At 37.4% G+C, this 19,675-nt stretch overlaps 1 protein-coding gene across 1 annotated transcript in view; it reads left to right on the top strand.

The window, feature by feature from the left end:
* Window positions 1–1,212: 1,212 nt before the first annotated feature.
* The window catches only part of LOC150092710 (serine/threonine-protein kinase tricornered-like), a 119,492-nt gene continuing 101,029 nt past the window's right edge, over window positions 1,213–19,675 (top strand). Inside the window, exon 1 of the mRNA XM_090414456.1 lies at window positions 1,213–1,331. Within this exon, the coding sequence (XP_090270582.1) occupies window positions 1,320–1,331 (12 nt within the window). The 5' untranslated portion in view covers window positions 1,213–1,319. The remainder of the gene's footprint in view (window positions 1,332–19,675) is intronic.

The raw sequence follows: 19,675 nt of genomic DNA, 5'->3' as shown, positions 1-19,675 counted from the left end.
CTATGTTGCTGAATAACAAGGATTCTACATTTCATGGCAACATAACCTATAGGGTACGGATTGCTCGTATTATAAGCAGGCTTCGGATTGCGAAAATGCTCACAGCTGGTTCAGTTATCAATCTTATTTTTGTTTTAAAAGGACCATGATAAATTATTATTGGAAGTTTTAAAAGTTCCCATTATCAAAAGGACGATATTCCCACGAGTTCTGTTGTTAAAAGACAGTATTTGGAACTATATAGGAATAAGATATATTTGGTAATTGTCGCAAATATCTTTTTGGCAGCTCTCTGGAACATTTTCCTTTTTAATAATAAGAATTGACATAATTTAGATGAAAGGGTTTGTCCCTTGACAACTTTCGAACCATACTGCGATGACTAAACTAATCATAGACCTTTAGAATCTCGATATTTCACAGTTTCTATCTCAAAAGTAGAACATAAAGTTCAACCAATAAAAATTGGTTGAACTTTATTTATCTTTCGAAAAGAAATGACCCCTTCCAGTACAGAAATCAACCGAACACTAGAAAAGTTCAGTTACCTTTACAATGGCATTATACTAGGACAGAGAAACAGTCGTAACAATTAAATATAAATTATACCAATTACACGAACATAAATTGCTGGCAGTGAAAAGTCTGCCATTCACAGAGAAATGTAGCATTATCAGCAGGGGTTTCCGATGTGGTTTTGATTCATCGTTTCAATGGAAGTCTTTCTTTATATTGGGTGTGTGTGTGGGGGGGGGGAAGTGTGTGACAGTTCAATGCAAGCAAAGTTCTGAATGTACGAACGGCGTGCGTGCATGTGTGTGCGCACACACATCGTCACTTTAAATGACTGCACTATACGAACAACGCACACAAAAGACAGCTGACCCGAAATTGTGTGAATGTCCGTTTGTGTATTAGCACGCGACAGACGCTAACCTGAGACCAGCGTGTCCCTAACACTGAACGTGTACTCTCGTACTTGGGGGTGACGTCAGCAGTGTAGGAGGAGCATCAGGAAGGGAGGTGCGTGAAACTCTTATACTTCTCTGAGTTAAAAGTCTGAGATCGCAGGTTGAGTAGAGGAGGGCGACATTGTAGCAAAAGGATGTAAGGGTACGACCTCAAGGGGACGTGTTCTCTTTTTTTTTTTTGTTTTTTTTTAGGATTGGTTTCTAGGGTAGTGAAAAGAAGTAGACAGGTATTGGAGGTACTGAGACTCTTCAGTGTTCTTTCCTTTAGCATCGGTGCCAAGCGTTTTCTGATACCTAAAATCAGAACGCGTGCACGCTGGGATGACGTACTAGAGGGTGACAGCTACAATGAACTGTTCGGTGAGTTGAGATACATCTTTTATTTTATGCTATATATATACATGTGTATATATATATATTCAGCTATCAGCATAGCGTTGCAATATTGTATTCACGAAAAATAAACTGTGGTTCACGATAACAACAAAGTTATCGCATTTATCTCATAAGAAGATGAAAACAAGTTCGTATTTAGGTGCAGATATAAATGTAAAGGAAAGGGGAAAAATATGAGACCGAGTTGGGGGAGGGGGGTGGAAGAGGACCTTAGGGCGGAGAGGAAAGACAATGAGCAAAGACTCGTTTCATAATATTTGAATTTTTCGATTAATGACTGATCTTTATTCTGAGAAAATAATAACGTGAAATATAAATGAGAATTTCCTCTTTGATCTGTTTTTTGATATCGTTCCTGTTCCCAAACATAAAATTTGCAGATGAAAAAAAAAAAAAAAAAAAGAGAATTATTTATGAATAATTCGTTTTCCCCCACAGCTTTAAATTGTTGAATAATTATAACTATAATTGAATATAATTATAACTATATATATAGAATGGCTTGGGATATTCAGAATTATGTCGACATATGCCCGTTTGACCCAACTTAATGTTGAATTATCATTTTAGTACACTTTAATGGCATGTGAAACATCAAATTGGTAATTAACTGATGATTTTTTCCTCACTTGTATTACCAAGTTGATAATTATAGTAATTCTTTGTGGTATTTTATATATATTAGCTAAAGGAATTTTGTGCAGTCACCCTGTAATTATCAATTTCGAAACGTTTCAAATACATTTCCTACACAAAACAACGTTAGTTAGTTTCTTAAATGAAAATTATATCTAGTAAAAGAGACAACGTGATGGATGATCTGATTATATGCAACATCACATATTAAGAAAGTCACATATTATGTGACGGAATCACATATTAAGAAAACCGTGCAGTATTGTAGCACTTGATGACAGCGTTATAACTGTTACTCACTGGTTCTACATCCCCTGTAGTCTTCGCTCCATATTGGACAAAGGCCAGTCATCTTTGTGGATTACCTTTAGTCGAACTATTTTATTCTGCTGCATGTTTAATAAAGAATATAATTTAATATAATGCAATTAAAATTAAAATTAGTTTTTGAAAGTTTAAAGTAAATTTAATTTCATTTGATATTAAGAAAGGCCGGGATAGGGGTATTTACAAGACCGTGGATAGCGAGGGGGATAAATTATAACTGCAATGTAACCCAACCTACAGTACAGTAGGGATCAGCATTCGTTCCCTAAACTCCAGAAATCAGTCATGCTATAATTCATACCATGGTTGGTTTGAAGTCCCTGAAATTAGCCATGGTCTATAATGGACCATTGGATCGCAAAGCGCGTGGGTTCTCACACGCTGTGCGATCACATGCTGCACAACAATAACGCTTCGCCATTAATGTATGGGCAGGTATCGTCGCTGACTGTTTAGTCGGCCCATACTTGTTACCACCCCGACTGGACTCCCAGAATTATCGGACCTTTCTGAAAGAAGTTCTGCCGGATTTACTGAACAATGTTCCGATGACTGTGCGTCGGCAGATGTGGTTCCAACACGACGGGGCTCCAGCCTATTTTGGCATTTCTGTACGTCAGTATTTGGACAGGTCCTTTTGGGCCCGGTAGACCAGTCGCATGGCCCCCACGCTCACCTGATTTATCGAGCATTGATTTCTTTCTGTGGGGGACCCTTAAAGCCATGGTGTACGAAACGCCTGGGTCCTCTGACATGGACCTCGTGGCAAGAATCGCCATCGCTGCTGCTAATATCCGAAAACTCCAGGTATTTTCGAAAATGTTGGTTAAAGAGTTAACCAACCAGGATGAAGAGCGATTACGTTAACCTTCAGCCAAAGGGCTGCGGGTGTTCAACCAACACGGGTGAAGGTCTGAAGTGGCATGAAAAAAAAAGTTCCATGTTTGATCACCAGAGTAGGGTTTTGGGACTATATAATGAATAAAATATAAAAAAGATAAAATTAAAGAAAAAAAAAAAAAAAAGAAAACATTAGTTCATTTACACTACTAATGTACTATAGGTTCCCAACCTTTAGTGAGTGGGAGTTACATTAAAAAATTCAGTATTTTATATATTTCTGTACTTGCAGGACAGAGTGCAATTAAATCTTTTATGATTTTAATTTATTAATAATTAAAATAAATAACTCCTCTAACACATTTTTATTTTTAAGGAAGCAGGTTCCATTCTTCGCCATCGCCCAGAGTTGAATGGAAAAATTCTGCGGTAATTTTTTTATATTGAGGGTTAAAAATCCATTAAAATTTAAGAGAAAAACTTCCCTTACCTACTAACTTGAGAAGCGGGCTCTAAAAAAGCATTAAAAAAAGTTTTCCTAGTCACTGTAAAATAATTCGAGTTCCCACACGTCTTTTTTATTTTGATTTATTTATTTTTAAATTTATAACTTCATTAAAGTTGCCACAAGGCTATGAAGGCAGCTTTTTTTTATTAATAATTATTAACAAATGTATAAATAATAAAAACAAAAATGAATAGAGATAATACGTTCTAAACAGTCGCTGACATTAATTTGTAACAAATATTCTACTTTGACGGATACGATTCTGCTTCTTCAATTTATGTGTACGATGGAATATTGCTGGTTTTACAGTTTTCTTATAAAAGCATAAAATTTTAAGATGTTAATATAAATCGTACGTATTAATTGAACAATAAAATCATGTGTCAAACCATTATTTCGAGAGTCTTAGCTTAGATTATGTTCGCCAATGCAAAACACTTAAATTTTTTTTGGAATTTCTCTTTCCATTGTATTTTCATTTTTATGGTATGTCATAATAAATAATATATATGTTCTGTATATTAAATTTAAGAGCTAGTTCTGAAATAAAGTGCTATATGAATCATTTATATTAAAATAATGCTAATGCTTTTTCATTGTTTAGAATGAGTAACAAAATTCGTCTAATCTCAGAACTTTTATATTTATTAATTAGAAATGAACGTACTACAGGAAGTAGTCCAAAACATTTGCAAATCCAACCTAGTTGACCTAGTGGAGGGAGGATCTCCTCTCTCTCTCTAACCTACAGATTGTGGGATCGAATTTCACTGTGAGTATGGATGTTTGTGAATGTCTTTTCACCAATGGTGTGAGACCACTGTCCTGCGAACTGAAGGCCTGCAGTTCTTTGAAAAGGGGCCATGTTTGGTTTTTGGGGCAAGGTTCCTGAATTATCTAACTTTCAACCTGGTGGGATTCATGCTAAAAAAAGCGATGATGATGAAGAACCTTTCATCATCACCACATGAGGACATACTCCTTTTGAAGTATGCCCTCATGTGGTGCGCCCCATATATTATAACAATCTGACGCAAGATTAACTATATAAATTCTTCAGTATTAATAATTGATACTGAACATCTTCTTGCCATTGATATCATCTATTCACACCCACCTCTACTTTACTTCAAAAACGTTTATATACACTTCAGAATACCTGAAGTATTCTAGACCGACTAGACAAAGTAACATCCTGGAGGTCTGCGACCAAGCGAGGTACTAGCGTCGACCGGCAGATGCTGCGTTCTACATGATCCCACAAATGTTTGTAGGATTCAAATCAGAAAAAGTAGGTGACCAGGGAAGCACACGGATGCTTAGATATGCTCTGCGAACCACGCTTGCACAATGCGATCTTTGTGGCATTACGTTGTTTCCTGAAATAGTCAGATCCATCGGGTCACATTGTCAATATTGCAATACATAGCGACAGTGTGGCCCGATGGATCTGGATGCGAAACAATTCCCAGGTAAGTATTAGCGGTCAAGGTGTGTTCAGTTTGTATGAGAGGACCCATTGATGTCCATGAGAACAATTCCCATAGCAGGATACCGCCACCGCCGACATGTTTCGGCCAACCGTGAACTCTGGTTGGTCAGAAATAGGCTGGGATAAGCTTATATGGTTTCCAGTCTGTGATCAATAATTTTATTTCGAATCCGAGCCACATGTTAAAATTGGTTTAGACACTGAGCTGTCTAAAATTGGTTTAGCATATTTTTGTTTCGGTTGCCTCTCTCTCTACTATACCATTCTAACTTATTCTAAATGGAGTTGATAATGACTGAATAAACCATTTTATGCTTATTTAGAAGTATCTCACTTCTTTTGGTCAATAACACCAAGTATGTCGATATGGTATTTCTCTAATTCTGCTATCTCCACTTCTTTATTGTTGGTTATGATGCCGATCACAATTCTGCTGAGGTTGTGGTTGTTCCAGTAGCTGATTTTTTGTTGTTCGGTATGATATCTGATTATGTTTTAACATCATATATACACATTAGTTTCAGGTAATATATTATACATTTGAATCAGCTAAGTCCCACATTGCCTTTCCCTCCTCATCCATTCAGCATCTAAGTGAGTAAAGAGGTGAATAAAGTAAGTATTGCATATTGGATTAGAAGCTTCTAGTTGTTTCTCCTTCCAGCTATATAGCTTTACCCTTAAGTCAGCTTTTCTCTACGTGTGGGCCGCGAAAGACTTTTATTGACAGATATTTCTTTTTTTTTTTTTTAAATCTTCAATTGTAATTTTTCAGATACAATTTACTGCACAAGTTTGCACTTAAGAGAAGTATATGAAAGCTCACCTTTAAATAAAGAGTGTGATGTGTGTGTGTGTGTGTGGGGGGGGGGGGGGGGGGGGCTAGTGGACCGCTGAGTTATATATTTTGTCCGAGCGGCTCGCGGCCAGAGAATTTGAGAAACATTGTCTTAAGCCACTGACTTTATCACTGCATTCGAAAGATTTAAAATGTTTAAACGCTTTAAATATCATTCTCGATCAACTCCATTCCGGACCTCAAGCAGCCGATCCTGAAACACGGCACGTTTCAGGATCGGCACTCCCGGATCGACCAGGAGTACCGGTCGATCGGTACTCCTAAGGCAACTGTGCTGAGTCATCTTCACTTCGTTGTCAAGATCAGTAGACTTATTATTCACAAATTGGCATTGATGTCCGTTGACCAATGTCTGTAGAAGATTTCGTGCTTAAAGAAAAACGAACTGTTTATTTGCAGTGAAGGATCTACTTCAACAATCTTAACGGAAAAAAAAAAACAATCAGTGGATTAACATGAATGAAATAGTATTTGTGGTTTCGATAAGAGGTTAGTTCGAGAATAAAGTCATGTGCATTTGAAGAAATTTCGAGGACATAGATCACTTTAAGTTGGTCCCAGAAGTACGTCGTCGACACTTGTGTGTAATTTCCACCACCTAGAGCAGTTATATCTTTTCTATGGGAGTACTGCACAACACTGCTTAATCGACACTGGGCTCATTTCCAATAAAATAATGCCAGATATCATGCAGTAGGGGGGGGGGAAGCTACAGCTGGAGTCTCTCCCAGCATACATTATATACTCGGCGCCATCTCTGATTATATCTTATTCGACGGCTCATTTCCTGCACGGACAGCTCTTCGTCAGCGGTGAATAAGTCGAGAATGGATATAGAGTTTTCATCTCTCTGGTCTCGTAGATGAATTGAAAAGCTTGAGAAGAGCTGAATCAAGAACAGAACATATCTTATATAAAATGTAATTTTAAGATTTCAAAATTCGAAAAAAAAAAACAACTTCTGGTTTCCCTTGTATGAGCATCTCGTTGTTTGCTCCCCAAGATTGATGACACAATTTGTTCAGGGACACCAGGAAAATAGCTCTGGATGAAGATTCTTTCCGTAATCTATTAATTTTCCTTATGGTTTTCCCTTAAATAGATTATGATTTCCTTCCTTATTAGAATTCGTAATTGAAGCGCGTGGCTAAATTAGTTTTCATGTAATTATCGTCAGGATAGGCAAGTTAGATGCGAGTACACTCTCTTCGGTTATCTTGTGTGTTCAATTATTTAGTTAAGTAGTTTGCTGAGGACACACAATTTATCATAAATTGCTGCAAATAATTCCTGTCATGTCATGCCTATCAGGAAGCTTATCCTCTGCCGAGATACTGTTTTTGTGCTATTTAATTAATTAGGTCATCAGGAAGATTTTTTGAAGGTATTATCTCTCAATTGTAGCGTAATGCGGTAGAACAAATACACAAAATGCTTGTGGGATATTAACAAGCAGTGATTTTTTTTATCTGTATAACTACATTCATTTGCTTCACTTATATATTTTAATGAGCAAATGAAATGTTTATTTTCAACGGCCAGAAGGGAAAATTAATAAAGAGAACAGTGGGTGATTTTTGCTAGTTTGTGGTTTCGGTGGCTTTGAAGACGTTTGTCGAATTTCCGATTTAATGTACACATGACCTGAATAAATGCGTTACCATAAATAATTAGCCTGCATTTGAGATAGTGGGAGAGAGCCAATGACGAGACTGTGTGTATTCCCACTATTTATCTGAAAACAAAACAAAAGAAAAAAGTGTTTTCTATGCAGTGAGAACAGGACGGCAGTGTACGGTGAAAAAAAAAAAAAATCTCGAAATGGAACTTTACCTCACTGGGACAGTATTATCGAACCATGCGAAGTGTTCCATGTGTGCGTTAATAATAATAATAATCGCATGATGATACAGGGCCGTGAGTCCCCTTTACGGGGAGGTACGGCACCATCTTGTCCTCCCAAATTTTATCCGGGCTCCGGAACCGGCATAGCTGACGAACCAGACCTATGCCTGGATCAGTGTTCCTGACTGTAATCCGTGCGTGTTCTCGGACCGGCTTGTCTGCTTGCGGGATGAAAAACCCCAGATAAACTGATGGAAAAACCCTGCTGTCCACGCCCAAGACTGGCTATGGCTGAGGAAGATCCTTACGCTCCTCGCGTCGTTGACGGGAATCGAACCTAGGACACTCCTTCCCCAGGCATATGGTTGCGAAGCGCAAAGCCACTAGGCTAACCGCGCGGACCATGTGTGCGTTAAGTTGAATATCACTCGTAACATTGCCAATCGCAAAGGCATTTATTTATTTATTTTTTTTTTGAAATTCGTACATTGCTGAAATTAGTTTTCTGACTTTTTTTTTTCTTTTTGAAGAATCACAAACCTTCCTTGCAACTGTTCCAAACCAACAGTTTTTTCTTTGTCATTTTTATTTTTTTATGTTAGCCTAGTGGCTGTGCTCTTCGCAACCATATACCTGAGGAAGGAGTGTCCGAGGTTCGATTCCCGTCGGTGACGTGAGGAGCTGAAGGATCTTCCTCAGCCATTGCCAAGTTAGCCGGTCTTGGGCGGACAGCAGGGGTTTATTCCCAATTGATCCTGGGGTTTTTCATCCCGCAAAGCAGGCAAACCGGCCTCGAGAACCCAACACTACAGGACATAGGATACACCTGTGAACGGTTTGAGGTCTGATGATTAATAAACCCTCGACACCGCAAGGTAAAAGAGGGAAAGGAAGGATGAGATCCAAACTTCCTAGCTTTTATCGTGATCTTAACTTATTATGATTAGCATTTTATAGAAGTATCATAAATATAGTGCAGAACAGTGGTGATGAGAAATGAAATTAGATTCCGACCGATGATGAAACCCACGAGTCATGGTAAATGATAATTACACTAATCTGTTCCATTTAACTTAACAGCATAGTAGACGAGTTCCTAAGGGCTTCCACCTACAGTACATCAGTGCTGCGCAACCCTCTACTACGACGATGATTTCGAGTGTTCGTGTCTAAGAATTCCCGAGTCGCCATAGCTTAGTCGTAAATGACTGTTCCCTCTGTTTGGAATGATTTCGAATCCAGGATGCGGTGAGATACCCAATCTCGTAATAAGGTAAACTCGAGTTTTTCATCCTACCAACAGGTAAATTGCTCAAGACATGTATGCAGTTAAACAAAATATATTGGCTTTATAATTTTAGTTGCTTCGGCCGTAAAACTGTTGAACCCCCCCCCGCCACTGGGAGATTTCTTAATATTTTTCCTTCTTTCAGAAAAAGAAAGATTACTTCCACATAGTGACTAATCAGCTTTGATAGGATATTTTCTCTGTGTGACTGTGTTCATTGGCAGGTTTGTCTCTGGAAAAAACAGACAAACTTGCCAGTGAACACAGTCACTCGACGCATTTACCCTCCCATCGTGGTCTTTGCCTCCATGTTAATTCCATACAATTCACTCATCTGTTTTTCTTCCAATTAACGATAACTTCAACCGAGATTCGTTTTATTATCATGTACGATAACGAACAAAACACGATAAACTTCTAACTTTTGTAACATCTTTGGGCGCGAAATCCCAGAGACTGAAGGCCAAAGGTGAACGCCTACATAACCTGGATCCTCCTATTGTACTGCCAATACTACACTGAGTTACTACATCTACACGAATATCCCGAAATAGCAACACACCAGAATGATAAAAGATAATCAGTGTAATAAGTAATAATAATAGTTAAGCTACATTAAGTTGATTATTAAATTAGTATTATTTACAGTGCATATACTACTTTTGTTTCTTGATATTCATACAGAAGCGTGAGCCATCAACACGTCAACCTGACTAACAAACTACCGGATGTTAATGTCTTCAATTCTTCATTTGTAAAAATGCACAATTGATCTCCTACATAGTCTAGGGACTATGTAGGAGATCAATTTTTCATACAGAGAAAAAAAATCCAACGGGAATAAGATTTTAGATAGTGGTAGCAATGGAAAGGGATCCATTGAATTTACAGTTCACCTTTCAGATTATTTTTAACGTAATCTATTCTTAGACGGTTAACAGCAAATAAATGTTCGAAAGATTTTCAACAGTCATCGAAACACCGTATGCTGTATTCTTTGTCAGTTATTCCACAATGGCGCTGCCAACAATCGCACCCAGTTCCCAAGGTTAAAATAAAGCCTGTACAGCGCTATTGATATGTATGTAGTTTCCTGCACGAACAGAATATATATGAGGGAGGCGGAACCTCCCCCTTACAAACAGTTCATCAAGAGTCACGATAGTGACTCGTAAAGCAGGTACTGTAAGTTACTAACTGCTCTCATAACTAGAATTATTAGGACCAAAATCTACCTATTGTAACTCCAGATCTATGCTAAGTATGATCGATCCACCACTTTTATTCGATGATTGGTACTCAACAGGTCGTAATTCACAAATGTGAAGAGTTCAATCCAATTAGAGAAAGAACCAGAGCGAAAATGTGGTCAAAAAAACTTACGTTTCTTTATCTCCTTGAGGATGTCAATCCAGTTGGATAAAAATGAAGGAAGGAAAGTTTAAATATTGTCGTTTCTTAGATTGCTTAAAGGTCCATGGGAGTTTCTACACAGTCGGTACAAGAGATTGTAAAGAGGAAGGAAAGGCAAAACGACACAGATGATCTACGTGTGCATCGTCAATTGATTCCAACTAGTTATTCCTCATTTGTTTTATTCACGTCGTCCCCTAAAAAAAGATGAAGGTTATCTTATAATGATATCATATTCTAATGCTGAAAAAGTAGGAGGTTGGCGACAATTTCGAAGCTGTTACTTTGTCTGGCATTATTGTTTTAATTATTGAGAAGAATGGATAATTTTTATTTTTATTTATTTATTTTTTTACATGCCAATGTCGAATATTATTCTTGTGTTCTATGTTTGTATACCTCAGACGGTAGAAAGTTGAGAATAAACGAATTTTTAGTTCAGTTTGTCTCCAGGAAAACAGGATTAAGTAGTTATCAATTTTTCAGCATACTTATGGGACCTCTCGCTATTCGCTCTATTGTCATTCGTTTTCTTTCTATCAGTTTCATTTATTGTACTCGGGACGCGTGAAGCGAAACCTTTGTTCGATGACGTAGCATCGGGAAAGGCGTGTTTTTTTTTTTTTTTTTTTTTTTTTTTTTTTAACACGCTAAAATAACACGAACGTCCATCCCACTTCTTTCATCACCCACTCGATGTGGGCAAGGGTAGATTTTCAGCCGCTCACCAGAGGTCAATGCTCGGTTCTGAAAAAAAAAGTCAGAAAGGTTAAGGGCGTAGAGGTCAATGATGTATTGGTTACACGCCTTACGCTTTCGGGCACGGAAAGCGAGGTGCTGGCACCACCACCACCACGAGGGTCGACGGACGTCAATCGAAAGACATAAACAAAGGAAGTGGGTGATACGTTTAGGGATCACTTACTTCAGCTGGAAACGTGGCTAGTCGAACACCTTCCGGGTTGAAGCGTTCTCACGTACACAACAGAATGCATAAGCGGGGTAGGAAACAAGGAAGAAAAGGAACTCCGAGATTAGTGTTTATCCGCTGCGGCATGTTGCGACTTACGATTTATCTGTCTAACAGCAGACAACAAATGTTTGGAGCTCTACACGTCGAGACTGCCAATGTCAGATAACGAGTTTTACTTTGTTTTTGATCAGCTAAATTAGTTTGAACACTTTAAATATAATTAACTGGTTCAGCTAAACTAAGTACAACGCATCTCCAGCATTCTTGGCTATGGTATGTAATGTATTATTCAGTAAAAAAAAAAAGAAAGAAAAAAAGTGCAGTATTTTATTAGTTGAACTCTGTTTACTCATTCAGTATCCACTGTCTCCCGACTTTTTGCAAAGTCACCCCTTTCTCTTCTTCTTCTTTCTGTCATGGATATTAGGATATTAAGCCAAGTGGCCTGTTCCGGTCTTATGCCATGTCTTCCGATTCTTCTTTTCCCACTTATTTTGTATCTGTATGATATTTTTGATAGTCTGCTGTTATCCATTCGATTTAAATGTTTTATCCATTTTAATCGAATTTTAATTTTATTTTCAGGGATTATTATAAAATTTCTTCATTTGTTTTATGGTCCTACTTGATATATCCAGCTGTTATTCTGAGAATGTTTGAATATATATATATATATATATATATATTTTTTTTTTATTTTTATTTTTTATTGTGAACATAATAATCTTATTTACAGGATTAACCGGTTTTTGGTTCTCTGCAGTCAGGCAGAGAGGTTACATGCTCATATTCTTGTTGAGGTATGTTACATCGAAGTCACTTAAAAGACAAATTACATTTTTTTTTTTTTTTTAAATTAAAGCTATTAAGAGTTATTCTAACATGATACTGTATATGATCATAAAAGTGGAAGAACATAGGAGTTTCTATTGCACAATATTGTCTATTTACATAAGAGTGCCAGCTGATTAATTTTCGCACTGTTAAGCACAACAATCCTTCTTTTTTCCCCTTTCTTTGGGGGGGGGGGGGGGATGGTGTCACTTCTATGCTGGAAAGTGAATTATAATGCAGTCGCCCTGCTCAGCCAGGAGTTGATTCCGTGGATTCCAGTCTTGGTGGAAAAGATCTAAGGTGTTGTATTGCCTGTGGTGGTGATACTCGTGTAGGATCCGACTTCTCACCTTTTGTTGGAAGGCTGCAGTGAGTTGGTCAGTTGCCTCTCTCTGTGAAGTTGCTGTGCTGTCTGGCCTTGTATGTCTGAGGTAGAAGTTGTATATTACCGCTTTCACGGTGATGAAAAGATAGTTGCAGAATGAATGGTTATCTGACTCCGCATGGACGAGATTGAAAAATTCCTCTTCTGTATGAAGACTACCACAGGTGAGAGCTGCCGTTTCCCGAGACAAACTGATTAATTGGGTGTTGACTGGGCATTCCAAGTAGATATGCCGGACTGTTCCTAATTGGTAGCAGAACAGGCAGTTATCTGAGACGTTTGAGTTAAATTTTCGTAATATAGTAGGAGTGGGTAATATATTGTACCACATTCTCCACTGAATATCTGCGTCAGGTTTGATGGCTCTTGTGCGATATGGTAGTACCCATTGAAATAGTGTTTGATCCGATGATGCAGGATTTTCCAATAAAGTGCTTTGGTTCGACTGTTGTGTTAGAGTGCTGTAGATCTTGTTGTGTTGCTGGGTGTAAGTTTCTCCCATGAGTTATTGGTTTTTATCAGAAAGATAGGCGCCAGATCTTCTGAGTTGGGAGGGCTAAGCCCCTCTTCTGTTATGCTATCAGGCATAGCGGCTTGAAAAGCGGTCTTTACGTTGTCTATCTGCTCAGACTGATTCCCATATTCCAGGTTTTCGAGAGAATTTGGAAAGCGCCAGGTGAGGCTTGGAGAAAGAATGTCACCCAAGATCCTCACGTTTCGCCAGCTCCATGGAGGAAAGAAAAACTCTTTCTGAGTGATCGGGCTTCTTACCATCGTGTTGTGAAAGATGGGTTTCATGAGGATTTCAGGTAGGGATGTTGTCTTCACTGTGTGCTGGAGGTTTTGCTTCTTCCATCGTCGAAGGGCATCTTTGTAGTGAGTTGGTCAGTCATATATATATATATATATATATATATATATATATCGCTTTAACAGAAGTTGATATTTCAGTGTCTATGTCTTTTTCTTCTTCGTATGATAAACCACATCCCTAGTAGTTGCAATCATCCGCGCGGTTAGCCTAGTGGCTTTGCGCTTCGCAACCATATGCCTGGGGAAGGGGTGTCCTAGGTTCGATTCCCGTCGACGACGTGAGGAGCTTAAGGATTTTTCTCATCTATAGCCAAGTTAGCTGGACGTGGACAGTATGTTTTTCCCGCCAGTTTATCTGTGGTTTTTCATCTCATAAGCAGGCAAACCGGCCTCGTGAACACCGTCATGAACTACCCTTAGGGGTAGTAGCAAGGAGTGACGAACCGCTCGTATTAATTTCGTCGTGAATCCCTCATTGGGGGGGGGGGGGGGCTCTACCCGTCCTAAAGGGATGGGTGAGATCAATCAATGAAAGTATTCACTTGTTGCCATTGTTAAATAATATTAAATATTATTTAATATTATTTATATTAAAATATTAAAAAGTGGAGGCGATAGGGTACCTCCTTGCCATACTCCTCTTGATATGTCTTTCTATTCCGATTTTTGTTTTAATTTCGCTGCTATTTTAATTTTCTGTGTATATTGTTTTAATAGACTTTAACAGATGGTTTGGTATATTTAGATCGGTTAATATTTTAAATGTATGTATGTATTCTTATGGCAGAGTTCATCTACTATAGTTCAATTTCCAATGTTGAATGCCACCCTAGAGCCTCATTTGACACTTCATGTATCTTCCTGCAGGTCAATAATGGTTAATTTTATCAAATGGGACAGTCACTGATGATGTGTTTGATAGTCTGTAGAATATGGGTGCAGGCAGTAAGGGCTATTTGCCATATTCCATTTATGTTATATGATTGTAGGAACGCCATTTGTTGACAAGTTCATAGTCCATTGCTGGTTCCACGTGTCGTGAGTTGAAGATGCTGGGCCAGAAAAGGTTCTGGTTATGTCCTAAAATGGGTACCTTGACTTCAGCCGGGTTCTAGGGGGATTTATAAGGGTTGAGTGGAAAGGTAGTAGGGAGTTATTTGCGATTTTTTCCATTTCTTTTAGTGAAGCCTGCCTTCTTCGTATATTTGGTGGGACTATGCTGGAAAGCCACTTTGCCATGGCAGAGGGGTGGATCTTAGGGTCCCGCTAATCATGTGCGTGGTTATGTTCGGTTGGGAATCAGTAATTTTTTTGTGAGCACTTCTTTACCAGACTGGTGCGCAGTACTCTGCAGTAAAGTAAACAAGAGCCAGGCCTGAGAGCCTATCCTCAGCTCTGCAACCCCAGCTAGTTCCACTTACTCTCTTGATGATGTTGTGTCTCGTTTTTATTTATTGGGCTTTTCGGAATCCATCTTATTCTTGTAGTTTGTCCTCTACAATATTGTTTAGTTTCTCCTTTATGTACCCTGCTACATTTAGCAGAGTAATTTCTCAATAATTACTGTGGTTATCTTTATTTCCTTTTTTATAAATTGGGATAACCAGTAATTTTTTATTTTCATCAGTCCAGAGATTTCGAAAATAAGTCACCCCTTTTCTAAATCTATTGTTTGTGTTTTTACCTTCTATTTCATTTCTTTGTTCATGTATTTTATTATTTTAGAAGTTTTTGGTTGTGGCTTAGACATATTCTTTTCTAGTTCTGTTACGAAATTGTTCCATCTCTCTCTTTGTTTTTTTAATTACTTCCCATTTTGCAATTGCACTGTTTCGTTTGTGCTCTATTTTTGCTTTTATTGTCTTGGAATTAGATATTTCTGGTAACTTTTTTTCGAAGGGGGGGATATTATCTTTTCTGTTTCTTTGTCCCAGTTTCGTACTCCTTTTTTTTTTTTTTTTATTCCATTTACTTTTTATATCCTAAGCTTTCTGTTGCTGCTTTTATTAGGATTTGTTTCAGATTTTCCCATTCCTCTTCTGTCATTTAATTCATGTATGGTTTCTGTTTTTAAATCAGTGCACTTCTGATATTGTTGCCTGGTATGAGCGTAACATACTTAACACAGTTGTAACTCGGTTGATAGTTATTTTCCGCTTTATTTATTTTTAGTCATTTTGGTTTGAATGAAAATTTTGCCAATACGTATAATGATCAGAGTTTAATTCCTCTCTTTCTGTAATTTCAAAATAATAATCTCATTTAAAAACGTAATCATTATTCATAATAATATAGCTCATATACAGGGTGGCTCAAAATTCCACGTACAAACTTTGAGGGAATGTAGAGAACATCAAAATCAACCATATTCACATAGAAAAACATGACCGGAAACGCCACCGGAAGGTACTAACAGGGACACAAAGATACAGAAATAACACAAGGCAGCAAGTAGCGTAAAAAACTTTATTAGGCGTAACTGAACAGTTCAGTAGTAGTTGGATGCATAATATGGTAAACGAGGTGCATGTCTATCATCTCAGCGTTCGTAAAACGACGCATGTTCTTCGCACGACGTCGAAAGCTTGAATGAGGAAACCCCAATTGCTCACCTGGAGAGCTGGCGAACAGCGCCACCTATCACTTTCGGGTGGCGTTTCCGGTCATGCTTTCCTATGTGAATATGGTTGATTTTGATGTTCTCTACCTCTCCTTAATGTTTGTACGTAGAATTTTGAACCACCCTGTATATATTATTATTATTATTTATTTAAGTGATGGTATTGTTACTTATTTATTTGCGTATTTATCATTTATACGAAATCCATTTTAATAAACTTATTTTTAAGATAATTTTCATAATAAGCAATTATTATAATAAACGTATGTCCTCATATCAACTTAATAATAATAAATTTTGCGCGTGCATTGTATTTATTTGCTATAGCTTTTTGTAGCCTCTCATGTGTGAAATTGATGTGTGTGTGTGTGTGTGTGTGTGTGTGTGTGTGTGTGTGTGTGTGTGTGTGTGTGTGTGTGTGTGTGTGTGTGTGTGTGTGTGTGTGTGTGTGTGTGTCTTGTCCAACGAGGAATGTCGCATAGACCTGAACAATAGAGAGAAAAAATATATGATGGTTGTTTATTGTTTCTTTAAGTCGCTGGTAATAGCACCTTAATATTTCTTTGGATCAAGTTGCATTTCTACCTGAGCTAGAAGAGCTTTTCTGAGAACATAAAACTCTGTATCCAATGGTTTGTTTACTACCCATTTACACTTCCTTACTACTTAAAAATCTGCGATTATTGCCAAGATAAAGATGTTAATCTAAGTTGTGAGTTTGGATTAGGGTTGCTGACAACTTCTTTATGTAAGTTTGTTGCGCAACAGTGATGTAACTGATAACGCTTCCATGACGTCAGCTATCGCTAACACCAATAGGGTTTCCTATCATCAGATATAAGGGTTTGTCTGAATTACATAACGTAGTGGCAACCAAATTGTCGTACTCGATCGCGTGTCAAGGGGTAATGTCGAAGTGACAACTTATTCATAAATTTAATTAAAGCCGTTAGGTATAATACTGTATACATTGTTATTAATATTCTTGAATAATGTTAATTAATAATAAAAAATTAATAATAACATCCTAAATAAAGAAGAAACACCAAATAATAACGCTCTTGATGCACAACAGGTGAAGTAATTGTTACAGATTGGTAAAACGCATCTGTAATAATACTTATTTTTATTGTCTTCTTTTAACCTCTCAAAATTTGCCATTATTTCTCTTTCCGGCACATTCTAGTACTTAACGGTTGAGTTCAAATATAGATTTTTTACATTTCGTGTAACTGCCAGACTTCGGTGATTGCACAAGATCAGTTGCACACTGCTAACCGACTGGAAACAAACGCATTCAATACATCGAATTCGTAAAATGGCACGATATGCCCTTCAGTGTTCATAAATGCATTCAGCGAAGGTATTAATTCTACTCTTTCGTCATCTTTCACTTTCATTCGCACGTGCGCGCACACAGAATGTATTTCAATGTAATGATAATTCAAAAATTGTACATTTGCAGTTTACAGATGTTGTAAAGAGTTTGATAAGGTCAAAATTCAGATTCATTGAGTAGTTTTGCTCGATATGAGGATGCTCAGCACTGAAAAAGTCCTTAGCATCTACACCTTTATAGAAATCAGTTTCCTTGAGAATAAAAAAAAAAAAAAAAAAAAGATGTATTCCACTAGAAAGAAAATACTGACGCGCCACCATCGAGACACATTGAGTCATCCGGAAAAATCTCTATCATATCCTTTTATACAAGATGTGTCGATAATTGTTTTGAGGAGACTGATCTTAAGTTTCTTTTCCCTACGCACGCACGCACACACACATACACGCATCATCATCATCATCCGACAATGGTGAAAACTTCAATAACTCAACTATCTTAGTCTATACTATAGACTAAGATACAAAATGACTTACGCTGCATAGTCAACAACGAATATTAATGGATATTCTTGTTGTTATTCTTGTTAAAATTATTTCACGCTAAAATGTATAATATCGATTATAATAAATTTAGTTTAATCCTTTATCCAAGTGTAAGCAAACAAAGTTTGCTCCTGAAGTATCTTTAGAACTGAGGCAACTCGTGGTAAAGGTGGACCAAGCTCTCATCACTCCTTGTCTCTGTATCTCCCATAATGCAAAGCACATTTCCTTGCGGACATGTATAACGCTATGCATTAAGAGAAGGGCCACCACCCAGACCGATTTCGACCTTTATTGAGGTCTCGTCAGTGGGAGCCAGACCCAGAAGTGGTGATACTAAGGCAGAAGCAATGAAGAAGTCATATTTACTTATTTACCGGTGTGGGTAGTGGCCCTTCTTTTAATACATAGCGTTATACATGTCCCCAAGGAGATGTGCCAATAGTTATAATTATTTGCAGAAATTTATAATTATCCGACAGGAACTAAAATATCCGCTAATTGTTTTGAGCTGTGTACAATCTCCATGGGTAGTGCAACCAACTACAACGACGAAGCCGTATATCATGCCTAAACTATCAATAACACATTACCACATCATATCAAGAATTTCTTTTACTTATTTTATGGACTACAAATGTTTTTAACTAGCAAACAGTCTGAGATATGAATAAATATTTCAGAGTAAACTGGCTGTAAAATTACAATTTCAAAGCGGTGCTCTGAGAAGACTTATAGCTGAGCCCAAAGAATAAAAGAAGCGATTAACTCACATATGAAGAGAAACTTCATCGTCATCACTTAAAAATTAAGAACTATTTAAGGAAAAAGCAACTCAGTATTGCGCTTCGCTTGTAATCAGGACAGTTATGATCAGAGTTATACCAACTGCTGCTTCCCTAGGGGGAACTTATCAACTTCATAGAGAACAGACGGGGAGTCATCACTAGAGGTGAAATATGAGCTAGGACCGGTGTTTTAGAAAAGAGAGATTTTTATTTTAAACATGGATTTCGATAAGTATCGAGATATTAGGTTGTTAGGTACAGTGTGTTATGTATCTATTAGTTGGAATGTTATCTCTGATATAAAAAATTAAAAAAAAGAATAAAAAAAACATTGATGACGCCACTACTGGATTTTCGCCAATGTAGTTTTAAAATATCTCTTTCTGATATCACTCGTTTCTCCTGGCTTTTCGTTGTCCATAGTTCATACTTGATCGTAAGCAGATCGTAGAGCCAGATAAACACTGCGTATAATAATAATGTATCTATTGTGGTAGAATTTAACCGGATAGAAAGAACCAATAGTGTACAAGACATCATCTAACCTGGACTTCAAGTTGGCAATGTCTATACAAAATCAATATTCGTATAACAGGAAGAAGTTCCTGTATTCAACGATGTGTCAGTACTAAGATACTTCAACGATCATACATTTATAAAGTGCATTTTTCTGAATAGTTTAATTTTACTTAGATGAGCCAGAATAAGTCTGATGAAAATATATTGAATGGTTACTTTAATAGTCTTATGCTTAGCATAAAGAACAAACATTTTTCTTCTATAATATTTTGCTATCCAAGATA

The sequence above is a fragment of the Typopeltis vanoorti genome, chromosome 25 (genome assembly GCF_054136105.1).
Source record: "Typopeltis vanoorti isolate ZY-2024b chromosome 25, IOZ_Tvanoo_1.0, whole genome shotgun sequence".
In the NCBI taxonomy this organism is placed as follows: domain Eukaryota; kingdom Metazoa; phylum Arthropoda; class Arachnida; order Uropygi; family Thelyphonidae; genus Typopeltis; species Typopeltis vanoorti.
The sequence above is the reverse complement of the archived record's forward strand: the minus strand, read 5'-3'. Positions and strand labels throughout refer to the sequence as shown.